The 12,919-nt window shown below is 38.6% G+C and overlaps 1 protein-coding gene across 1 annotated transcript in view; it reads left to right on the top strand.

The window, feature by feature from the left end:
- LOC100590018 (ATP-binding cassette sub-family A member 8) overlaps nucleotides 1–10,960 on the top strand; it is a 93,378-nt gene extending 82,418 nt beyond the window's left edge. Inside the window, exons 33-40 of the mRNA XM_003276081.4 lie at nucleotides 1,152–1,315; nucleotides 2,128–2,203; nucleotides 2,277–2,371; nucleotides 3,097–3,216; nucleotides 3,432–3,572; nucleotides 8,475–8,554; nucleotides 9,895–9,950; nucleotides 10,068–10,960. Of these exons, the coding sequence (XP_003276129.2) occupies nucleotides 1,152–1,315; nucleotides 2,128–2,203; nucleotides 2,277–2,371; nucleotides 3,097–3,216; nucleotides 3,432–3,572; nucleotides 8,475–8,554; nucleotides 9,895–9,950; nucleotides 10,068–10,166 (831 nt within the window). The 3' untranslated portion in view covers nucleotides 10,167–10,960. The remainder of the gene's footprint in view (nucleotides 1–1,151; nucleotides 1,316–2,127; nucleotides 2,204–2,276; nucleotides 2,372–3,096; nucleotides 3,217–3,431; nucleotides 3,573–8,474; nucleotides 8,555–9,894; nucleotides 9,951–10,067) is intronic.
- The last annotated feature ends 1,959 nt before the right edge of the window (nucleotides 10,961–12,919 follow it).

The raw sequence follows: 12,919 nt of genomic DNA on the forward strand, positions 1-12,919 counted from the left end.
ATCCCTCTGTAGTCATGGTGAGAGCAGATGTTCATGAAGGTTCCTCTCTGCTGGTGGCTTGGCCAACTCTAACTTAGTCCTTAACTTCAATCATGGACACCCTCCAACTCAGTCACCACCTGGGCCCGAAGTCAGTATTTTATTCCTCATTAGGCATGGGAGGAAAGGAGATAACTGCTCATTAATACATTGGAATGAAATCTTTTAAAAGGTAAGTCTGATCTGAAGTAGAAAGCCAGCCATTTGGGTGTCACAAAATGAGCTTAATTGGATCAGCCAGTGTGAGATTTTTTTAATCCATGCATTCTCCTGATTAAATACTTTCAGTGACTGCTTGCTGCTCTATGGCTGGAAGGACACATCCCTCCTTATCTTGCAGGCAGCTGCAGGAACTGGCTTCCCTGTCCCTCTTGCCACATATTTGTCCTCCCCGTCAAGCTTCCACGTCAAGCTTCATCCCCACACAGGGCTTTGGTCTTGCTCTTGCTCTGCCCCAGGTTCCTTGCCCTTTGCCTTTTTTCCATGACTAGCATCTTCTCCTCTTTGTTGAAATGGCCCCTCAACAGACAGGCTCTTTCTAATTACCCTACCTACTGCCATTTCCCCAGTTATTCTCTACCCCAGCCTCCTGAATTTCCATAACAGCACCACTTTTGATCTGTCTTTACTCTGCATATTCGTTTCTCTACTTGTTTATTGCCTGATTCATTCAGTAGAATGAAAACTCCAGATAATGAAGCACTAGTTATTCCACCCTCCACTGTACCCACAGGCAACACAGCACTTGTTACATAGGAGGTACTCAAAAGATGTTGATCCATGAGTTAAGTTAAATAGTAATTCAATCAATATGCTTCATTTTGACAGTGATTTTTAAAAAATGGATATAAACTGTTGGCCAGGATGGACAGGCCATCTATGGGATATTGGATTTTTCAGCTGAGATTGGATTGTTGGCTGTGGACACACTTATTTTCCTGTATTTACTCTCTGACAACCTTTCTCCAATGCAAAATGATTACAGATTATTAAACCCAATGAGGTCCTAGAATTTCTCTAGTTTTTCTAGGTTTGTGAAGAGAATGATGTCAGGGAAATACTCAAAGAAGCAGTGCAGAATGTAGGTTCTGAGAGGGAACTTTCATCTGCAGGTGCTACTGAAAGGGAGCGGTGGAGGAGGGGATGCCCTGGAGTTCCTGGGGTACTGCCCTCAGGAGAACGCGCTGTGGCCCAACCTGACAGTGAGGCAGCACCTGGAGGTCTACGCCGCTGTGAAAGGGCTGAGGAAAGGGGATGCCGAGGTTGCCATCACACGGTACACAGAGGAGCCACATCTGTTCTATACCCAAGGGAGGGGTGGAGGAGAAGGTTGGGAGTGACGACCCTCACAGGAAATTCAGGATGGGAGACTCTAAATGCTGACCCAGGTCACACTGGGTAGATTTACAACTAGAAACTCCTTTCTTGGATATCAAAGTATTAAGTTTCTTTCTCATATTAAATAAGAAAATTTTAAAAGGCTGGGCGCAGTGGCTCATGCCTCTAATCCCAGCACTTTGGGAGGCCGAGGCAGGTGGATTGCTTGAGCTCATGAGTTTCAGACCAGCCTAGGCAACTTGGTGAAACCCCATCTCTAAATAATAAAAAAAAAATACAAAAATTAGCCGGGTATGGTGGTGTGCACCTGTGGTCCCAGCTGCTTGGGAGACTGAGGTGGGAGGATGGCTTGAGCCAGGAGGCAGAGGCTGCAGTGAGCCAAGATTACACCACTGCACTCCAGCCTTGGGGACAGAGTCAGACCTTGTCTCAAAAAAATAATAGTAATAAAATTTAAAATCTAAAAGGTAATTGTTCATTGCTAAAATGTATAGAAAATACTAAAATTTGGACTGTCATAGAACAACTATTTGGATATCATGTCATGTCCTTCTATCTCTTCAAAAGGCAACATTATCTTTTGTGGGGGAGCAAGTCAGCCAGTTATATCACCCCTCCTTTCCCCACCCCCCCACCACATGTATTTCCAGAACTGCATTTTTGAGTTCTGCTTCTCCACCCTTGCTTGGGTTATCCTCTTATCTACTTCCTCTTGTCAAGAAGACTGTATGGCTCTCCTGTTTCCTTCAGGTTAGTGGATGCGCTCAAGCTGCAGGACCAGCTGAAGTCTCCGGTGAAGACCTTGTCAGAGGGAATAAAGCGAAAGGTACGGGCAGGGCTTGGTGTTGCTCTGCAAGTGCCATAGATGGGAACCAGACAGGCTGTTCCTCCCGTTGCAGCTGTGCTTTGTCCTGAGCATCCTGGGGAACCCATCAGTGGTGCTTCTGGATGAGCCTTCGACCGGGATGGACCCCGAGGGGCAGCAGCAAATGTGGTGAGGAACATTACCACGGTCAGGGACAGCGTGGATGACTTGCATGGAGTTTGTGAACCATTTTTATTTTGTAAAAATTGTCCCTTAAACTCTTTTGTGGAGAACAAAAAAAAAACTATCAATGTCACTTGTAAAACCAATACTTTGCAAAAAAAAAACAAAACTTTCCCTGATGATATTTTACAACCATTTCTTATTGAAGAAAGAATTACCATTGTTAGGGCCCGTAGGTCTCACTCTTGAGTTTCATAAGTGCTCAGTTGATCTTTCAGGTACATTTCTGGACCACAATCACATAGTGTTCCGTACTTAGCATGAGAACAGTAGTTCTCATTAAGGTGTAAACATGGTTGCCATTGTGTGCGTTTACTGTACATTTATTTTCTTCTCACTAGGTTGTGAGATGCTGTTAAATTTTATGTCATTCTGTTCCCCTTCACACAGCCTTCTCATAAACAAGCCTCTTCCTTAGCACTTCTCTTTGAACACAACCCTATATTGAATGTTGTGTTCTGTAAACGCCCCTCTTCCAATGCATGATTCCAGTTTAACAGCTCTCACCTAGCTTGCCCTTCCTCATCCTGCCTGCCCTACTAAGAACCCTCTTTTGCTTAATCTCTTTTTGCTAATTATTCACACGCATGCCAGTTAAAAATTCTTTTCTCTATCTCTTTCTGATTAATTAGAGGATTTCCTAAATTGCAAATAATCTCTTGACATTATAGGCAGGCCATCCGGGCCACCTTTAGAAACACGGAAAGGGGCGCCCTCCTGACCACCCACTACATGGCAGAGGCTGAGGCCGTGTGTGACCGAGTGGCCATCATGGTGTCCGGAAGGTTGAGGTGAGTGCCTGTCCTGGACCCACACTTGAGCCCAAGGTGCATTGCTGGAAAATTTTGTCTGTGGGGAGAGATCACTGAAAACAGCTGAAATGACTGTGCCCAGGTCTAACAATAGGGACCTTGAGACAATGCTAGCAGCAAATCAAGGTTCTCAATATACTGAATGGTTTTTTTTTCTCCTTTCTCATATGACCTCATCCTCCTCCTACCTCCAGATGTATTGGTTCCATCCAACACCTGAAAAGCAAATTTGGCAAAGATTACCTGCTGGAGATGAAGGTGAAGAACCTGGCACAAGTGGAGCCCCTCCATGCAGAGATCCTGAGGCTTTTCCCCCAGGCTGCTCGGCAGGAAAGGTAAATATGGTTGCTGTTTTGGAAATGGTACCAGATGTTCACTGTTACTTGTCAGTTACGTTGAGTGATAGTCATTCAAAAGGAAAACCTGAAAGAAAGAGATTATTTGTTGGATTCTGCAGGAAGTAAACTAGAGAAGAGAGAGCAGATGTAAGAGCTGATATAGCAAATGTCATGGTCCCACTATGTGCCAGGGGCTGTCCTAGTATTGTGTTATCCTATCCAAAACTTACAGAGACTTTTCAGCATAGACGTAGCTATTCCAGTAAAAAATGAGTGGACTTCAAAAAACGGTTGTGAGTATCAGGGCTTTACAAGAACCTTCATAAATGAAATTGATTATTATCTTTATGAAGAGGAAATTGGCCGAGAGACAGGTTAGGTCACATGAGGAGTTAACAAGTGGCAGAACCAAGAGATAAACCTAATTATTTTATATCAAATCAATTAACATTTCCAATTTTATGTAAATTCTGGTAACAGCACCATCCTGATGTATTTATTTTCATAGACAGAAAAAAATTAAAGAGTAGCCTTAGGACCATTTTTAACACCTAGAATTTATAGCAGATGATAGATAATTTAGGAGTTAGGTGAGAAAAATTATAACAAGGAGAAATAAGTCATAATAACAACGTGGGAAAATATATGTCTACAGTGTAATATAAATGGAAAAGCAATGCTATAATTCAATGTCCAGCTCATGGCTTTATAGAAATACATCATGAAGCCACAGGGAATAAGCAAAATAGGTGAGAATGACTGCACCATAACTATATGTAATGATGTCTTGTGAAATGAAATGTAAATCTTCCTAATTTTCAAATGATGAAAAGACAAACATTTATCTGAGAAACAAAATGTTGAAAAATGTTGTTGCCTACCTTATTTGGTGCTGAATTCCTGCTCTTCTCACCAGAGGCTCAATTACATTATCCTATATTAGGAAGGCAGTTTGAGTAGGATGCAGGAGAAGGAGAGATATGTGACTTGTGGGAAATATATCTAGATTTCTACCCTATTTGAGGAACTTTAAGAAACTATGCAGTATAAATTCTTTGTTGAACGATGAAGTTGAAGATCAAGTATTCAGTTAGAAAATAAGGTGGAAGGTGACTTTGGCAAATCTTGAAATATCATCTGGACAGCACCTACTCACTTCCATCCAAGGGGCCAACAACACTAAACTGTCTGAGTATTACACCCCCTTCCCCCAGTTCTCCTTGTGAACTGCTTCCTTTTGATTATTATTGATTTACTCTACCCTTTTTTCCTACACCAAACTGACTCTCATTTATAGAAGTAACAACCCATATACAAAGCTACACAAATCGAAACAATATGGCACTAGTGTAAAGACCAACATATAGATCAAAGGAACAGAATAGACAGCCCAGAAATAAATCCCTGAATATATGGCCAACTGATCTTCAAAAAGAGTGCCAAGAATACATGATGGGGAAGGGATAGTCTCTTCAACCAATCGTGTTGGGAAAACAGGATATCCACATGCAGAAGAATGAAACTGGACCCCATCTTATGCCATACACAAAAATCAACTCAAAATGGATGAAAGACATAAACATAAGACCTGAAATTGTTGAACTCCTAGAAGAAAACATAGGAGGAAAGCTTCATGACATTGGTCTTGGCAATGAGTTCATGGATATGACAACAAAAGCATAGGCAATAACAACAAAAATAAACAAGCGGGATGATATAAAACTAGAAAGCTTCCACACAGCAAAAGAAACAATTGACAAAGTGAAAGGCAGCCTATGGAATGGGATGATTATTTGCAAATTATATACATGACAAAGGGTTAATGTCCAAAATACAGTCATGCACTGCTGAACAATAGGGATACTTTCAGAGAAATGGGTCGTTAAGCAATTTCATCATTGTGTGAATATCACAGAGTGAGCTTACACAAACCTGGATGGTGTAGCTTACTGCAAACCTAGGCTATATGGTATATCCTATTGCTCCTAGACTACAAACCTGTACAGCATGTGACTGCAGGGAATACTGTAGGCAATTGTAACACAATAAGTACTTGTGTATCTAAACATAGCAAAAGATAGAGTAAAAATAGGCATAAAAGATAAAAAATGATACACCTGTATAGGGCACTTAGCATGAACGGAGCTTGCAAGACTGGTTGTAGCTCTGGGTGAGTCAGTGAGACAGTGGTGAGTGAATGTGAATGCCTGGGACATTACTGTACATGACTTTATAAACACTATATACTTAGGCTACACTAAATTTACTTTTAAAATTTATTTAATAATAAATTAACCTTAGTGTTCTGTAACTTTATAAACTTCTAAAATTTTTTTAACTTTTTGACTTTTTTGTAATAACACATAGCTTAAAATACAAACACATTGTATGGCTGTACAAAAATATTTTCTTTTTTCATATCCATATTCTATAAGCTATTTTCTATTTCTAAAATTATTCATTTATTTTTTCTACTTAACATTTTTTATTAAAAACTAAGACACAAACACACACATTAGCCGAGGCCTACACAGAGTCAAGATTATCAACATCACTGTCTTCCATTTCCACATCTTGTCCCACTGGAAGGTCTTCAGGTGCAATGACACACATGGAGCTGTCATCTCCTGTGATAGCAATGCCTTCTTCTGAAACACCTCCTGAAGGACCTGCCTGAGGCTTTTTTACAGTTAACTTTTTTTATAAGTAGAAGTAGTATGCTCTGAAATAATGATAAAAAGTATAGTATGGTATAGTATAGTATATACATAAACCAGTAACATAGTCATTTATCATTATCAAGTATTATGTACTATGGATAATTGCATACTTTTTTATGATTGGCAGCACAGTAAGTTTGGTTACACCAGCATCCCGACAAACACATTAGTAATATGTTATGCTATAATGTCATCATGGCTATGATATCTCTAAGCAATAGAATTTTTCAGCTCCATTTTCAGCTTACGGGGTCACTGTCATATATGTAGTCCATTATTGATTATGACATCATTATGTGGTCCATGACTGTATATAGGAAATTCCTAAACTCCAGTAGCAAAAAAAACTAGTAACCCAATTAAGAATGGGCTAAGGACTTGAATAGACATTTCTCCAAAGAAGATATGCAAATGAACATGTATATGAAAAACTGTTAAATGTCATTAGTCATCAGGAAAATGCAAATCAAAACCGCAATAAGATATCACCTCACATCTGTTAGGATGGTGCTATGGTTTGAGTGTCCCCTCCAAAACTCATGTTGGAATTTAATAACCATTTTGATGGTATTAAAAGGTAGGACCAGGTGGGACCTTTAAGAGATTATTAGAAATTATTCAGATTATTTAAAGCTCTGCCCTCATGAGTGGATTAATCTATTCAAGGATTGATGAGTTATCTCGGGAGTAAGTTAGTTATCTTGGAAGTGGGTCTGTTATAAAAGCCAGTTTGGCTCTCTCTCGAGTGCCCCTCCCACCCTGTAATGCCATCTGCCAAGTTATGACACAACAAGAAGACCCTCACCAGATGTATCCCCTCCACCTGGAACTTCCCAGCCTCCAGAATAATAAGGAATAAATTCTTTTGATTACCAATTGCCCAGTCTGTGGTATAGTGTCATAGCAACAAAAAACTGGATTAAGATGGATGGTTATTCCACCCCTACAAATAACTGTTGCTAAGGAGGTGGAGAAATTGGAATGCTTGCACACTGTTGGTAGAAATGCAAAATGGTGCAGCCACTATGGAAAATAATATGGTAGATTCTCAAAATATCAAAAACGGAACTATCTTACATCCAACAATTGCATTTCTGGGTATATATCCGAAAGAACTGAAATCAGGATCTCAAAGAGATACCTGCACCCATATTTTCATTGCAGCACTATTCTTAATAGCCAAGATGTATAAACAATCTAAGTGTTCACTGAGAGATAAATGGATAAAGTAAATGTGTTAGGTACATGTAATGAAATACTATCTGACCTTGAAAAGAAATTCTGCAACATGTGACAGCACAGATGACCCTTGAGGACTTTATGCTGAGTGAACTAAATCAGTCACATAAAGACAGACTCTGCATGATTCTACTTATAAAAGATCTAAAATAGTCAAATTCATAGAATCAAATAGTACTAGGTGCTGGGGAGAGATGAATATGAGAAGTTACTCATCATAGGTGTAAAATTTTAGTTAAGCAAGATGAATAAGCTCTAGAGATCTTCTGTACATCATTATACTCTCTTTTGTCCCACTGAACCTGCAGCTGGAATCACCACAAATGCAGTGGCAGTGGAGTTTCCACAAGAGAGTTCCCCAAACTGTCCCAAGATGGGGCCGGTTGGGATTCCAAAAAGAGAATTAAATCCACGGTGATCAGTCCAAATCATTTATCAGGGGAACTTCCTTACAGAGTGGGCTGCAGCAATTTTCGAGATGAATAGTGAGAGAAAAGGGGTGTTCTACCTAGGCGTGTCTACAGTGAGGGGTCAGGTTATGGAGTTTTTATGAAGGTTTAAGGAATTTGGCACAGGGTCGGGGTTAGTTGTTTTGGACAACAATCCGAATAGCTTTATCTGTTTCTGGGAATGTTCAAAGCCCTAGCTTGGGTTCAAACCAGCTGGGAAAGACCTTCTGTTGGCCAGATCACAGAGCAGTCAAGACCCTCTGATTTTTGGTCAGAACACAGAAAAATGTGAAGGAAACTGGGGGACCCTACATACTCATAGTCAACGGTACTGGATTTTTCACTTCGAAATTTGTTAACAGGGTAGATCTCAGGTTAAATGTTCCTAACACCATTTTTTAAAAGAAAAAAAAAAGACCAGAGAGATGATTGACATCAGTTCACATCTGGCACAGGGGGTATCACTCTTCTTTCCTCTCCTTTTCTCTCAGGTACTCCTCTCTGATGGTTTATAAGTTGCCAGTGGAAGATGTGCAACCTTTAGCCCAAGCTTTCTTCAAATTAGAGAAGGGTAAGAAGTATGACTTTGAAGTAAGACCCTGGAAAGAAGATAATTTCAAATCATAAAATAATCATCTTTATGACAAAAATGAAATGTGACAAAATGCATTACATTTTAAAGTTAGAGTCTCAAATTGAATTTTAGGAAGACCAAACCCAAGGAGATAGAGAGATTCTCTGTGTCTGTGCCAGGGGATAATGAGAGTGATTTTTTTCACTTTTGCTTTGTGGGGTTTTGTCATGTATTTTTGCACGTGTTGGTACAACCTGTCAAAACTCAGTTATATATGCATTTAAGAAAATTTTCTTTTGAAACATCTATGCATACATATTTAAAATTAAATTTTCCATGGACTGGCATATTATTTTACTGTCTTAGGCTGTATATTAAGAAACTGACTCCTGTCTGGTCGTTGAAACAATCTTCTCGCATCTGTCACATTTTAAAACTAACTGCCGTGCATCTGTCATCACAGGTTCATGTTTTCCTTGCAATTTTAGCTCATTAAGTCTGCTACTCTGAACTGTGCTAATCAGAACTCCCTCGCTATACTGTTTTCATTGTCACTGCTCAGTGATATATCTTTGCTTGTTTATCCCCTGCTCTAAGGAAGAGATTCAGATCTTCTGGTTCTAGAGGAATTGTCTAACTTCCTAGAGCATCGGGAATTGTCTGATTCTCTCCTTGAGAGCATCTGTGGTCACAGTAATGCATCTTCTTTTCATTCTCTGTTGTATCTGAGCACTCCAACTTTCTGGGCCATGTGGTCATTCACAGCACTCTCCAGGTTGGCATTAAGCCCAGTGCTGATCTGAAACTTTTGGTGGCATATTTCCAATCTGCTGAGCTCCTATTACAGCTCTAACTGCCTCTCCCAGTCTATTCTGATCAATAAGAACAGTTTCTGACCCAATCAAGGGAAGCTGCAATGGTTTTTGGATAGAGGTCCGTGAAGATACCTGCTCTCTAAAAAAGCTCACAAATCCTTCTCTATAATCTTCCGATGCAAGCCTTTTCAAAATGTGTCTGCCTTCCACCTCTTTCCGTGTTGAATGTGCAAAACCCACTGGCCCACAGGCAAGAAAGAAGGCTTACTCAGTACCATTTTCTCCTTTAAATACAGTTGCAAAAAGCACAACATACAAGCATAATTCAAGCACTTTTGTTCCCAAACCTAAGTAAATGCATTGGTGTATTCTTAACTGAATGATGTGCTTAAGACATGAATGAATATTACCTTAACCTATTTATTTAAGATTTTTAAAAAATATATCATTTGTACTATGTGCTGATTTATGAGACCTCTAGATATGAAATATATGAACTAATACATGTTCATCCCTATGCAGTTAAACAGAGCTTTGACCTAGAGGAGTACAGCCTCTCACAGTCTACCCTGGAGCAGGTGGGTCATTTTTAGTGATTCGTACCATCCATGGTGTATGTGTATAATGCATTCCCTTGGAGCTGCAGAGGCAGTATGGCATTGTTCTCCTCTCTTTATTTCTTTCCTCCCTTTCAGGTTTTCCTGGAGCTCTCTAAAGAGCAGGAGCTGGGCGATTTTGAGGAGGATTTTGATCCCTCAGTGAAGTGGAAGCTCCTCCCCCAGGAAGAGCCTTAAAACCCCAAATTCTGTGTTCCTGTTTAAACACGTGGTGTTTTTTTTAATACATTTATTTTTATAGCATCAATGTTCTATTTTTAGAAAATATATTATAAGTACAGAAATGGTTCTTCGTGTGGTGGGAGGAGGAGGTGCGGGTGCTGGGTGAGTGCCATGTCAGTGTGGACAGAGGCAACCTCCTCTCACAGCCTCCTCTCTCTCACAGCCTCTGTACCTCTGCAGGCCACCCTGGTTCCATTGTTCCATATAATACCGAATAAATAAATTTACCTTTGTGTGATCGTATAAGTTTCTACATATGATAAACAAATTTTGTTTAACATTTTAAAATAAAAATCCTAAAACACTTTTTTTCTAACCTAGACTGAGAAATTCATATGTTTACTCTTCTGGGTGTTTGATACTTTGTAAAGTTGATATTTTCCTAAGAATTTAACATGTCATATTTTTGAAATAGATTTAAGTGTGTTTCTTATTGCTAAAAATACTAAATGTCATGGGCCATAGTATCTGATATCAATATAGTTGATAACCTACCCACAGGTAACACCATGATGTAGGCATAAATGGAAAACCAAAACCCTACTATTTCAAATATATTGTACTTTTTTATTTCTGTAAGCCAGCTGTGTGCCATTTTCATTGGACTTTTAAATCTAGACTTTAGTGATGTCTACATTGTAAATGATCTTTTGTGGATATTTGTCACTTGGTTTCAGAAAGTTCACAAATGTAGCAACAGGTCACATGACTGAGTAGGTAGAAAATGTGAAATAAATCTCATATATGTAGTTTTGAAGCATGTTTTCTATTTCATGTGTCTTTTTCTTAACTCGGTGGCCTCCTACTTATAAATTCCATTAAAAATATTTTCTTTTTTATTATTATTATACTTTAAGTTTTAAGGTACATGTGCACAATGTGCAGGTTTCTTACATATGTATCCATGTGCCATGTTGGTGTGCTGCACCCATTAACTCTTCATTTAGCTTTAGGTATATCTCCTAATATAAGCATAATTACTGGACTTTAAGGCCATCATAATAGGATTTTCTGCTAACCTAATATTTAGGCCAATGTTTGTGATATTAGCCTAATTATTATCCTTGTTTACCAAGTATAATAATGGAACACCGACTCCACATACTTCCTGGTACTGCACTCCTTCATGTTTGCAACCATAAAACCACAGTTAACATAGAAAAGAATACTCATATTTCTGTTTGCTTGGGCTTAAGTTTGCCTATCGAATTCAACTTTTATGTTATACAGAAATATGCTGGGATTTGGAATCCCAAGAAATATAAGTCTTATGTTTTAGATATGCATTTGGAGTAAGTCCTACAACCCTGTCAAGCCTTAGTGTACCCCATTGCTGCTAGTTGGGGTGGATTTCACAGGAATTAAATCGTTCTCATTTTTAGATATGCAAATCTGTGTTCAAAGAGGGTAAGTAATTTAACCAAGATCACTCAACTGGTAATTAGCCCATCCAGCATTCAACAACGTCTGATACCAAAGCCCATGTTTTTCCCACTACCTCAAGCTGACTCAAGCACTTATTCATAACTTAATTCAGAAGGCAGTGGACATAGAAAACCCAGAAGCTTCTTGATGTGCTTACAATTTAATCAGAAGTGAAATTACACATACTTGGTAGAAAGCAAAAAGATAATGATAATCAAATGTTACATGGCATGCTATCAACAAAGGTGCTGTCTACAAAACTTAAGAAGATCCATTTTGAACTAAGGCTATCTAATGAATATTTTTATGAGTGAAAAGGAATTTAACCTTCATTTTAAAGACAACATTGAATTCATAAGGGGAAAAAAGAACAACAACATTCTAAGAAAGAAAAACTGAAGAGCATCAATATATAGGGTAATTCACCATTGACAGTTAGGATTGCTTACTCTAGTTGTATTACTAAACTAAACAAGAAGACATGGTTTTTATCTTAGTGGAATTTTCATCCAGACTATGAAAAAATGTTGAAATTAATATTATAATTGCATGTATTTCTTGAGCAAAGAGGTTTATTCCTTTGTTGAGTCATTCCTGGAAAAGGCACATAATTAAATACTTAATGTAACAACAATATATTTTGGCTAACAGTCTCTCTCAAATAAGTGAGTGACTCTGGAGATCCTTGGACTAAAAAAAAAATTTATCTGTGCTTTGTGTGCTGCCCCGCACGTATAGATTCAAATTGCTCTCTTGAACGCACATGAAAAACCAATGATCACATTTATTCTCCATAGTCTTCGTAATATTGGTTCTCAAAATATAGTTCATGTGCCAATATCATCGCCATATGTGGGAACTTGCTAAAAATGCAAAATCCAGAGGTTCACACAGAATTACTGAATTAGTAACTCTGGAGATGGGACCCAGCAATCTGTGTTTAACAAGCCCTCCAGGTAATGCTGATGCATGCTAAATTTGAGAACCACTAGATTATAGCCCATGGCTCCTTTTGTGAATATCAAGTAAAAATGCAATACTCTATAATCAATACGACCTTCTTAAAATTGTTAAGAATAAGAATGACTATTCTTATTGATGGCAAAGTACATTGAGAGAAAAGAGTAATGGCTACTCAGTATCATTAAAAATATCTATAAAGCAGTTATTGAAAATGGAAGCTATGTATGTATGCATTATGTGCTAAATGAAAGGTGATGATATTTTTGTAGAAATAAATTGTAGCCATTTATTCCTTCCATTTTTAACATTCAGAAGAGTTC

Source organism: Nomascus leucogenys, chromosome 14, assembly GCF_006542625.1.
Source record: "Nomascus leucogenys isolate Asia chromosome 14, Asia_NLE_v1, whole genome shotgun sequence".
Taxonomy (NCBI): Eukaryota; Metazoa; Chordata; class Mammalia; order Primates; family Hylobatidae; genus Nomascus; species Nomascus leucogenys.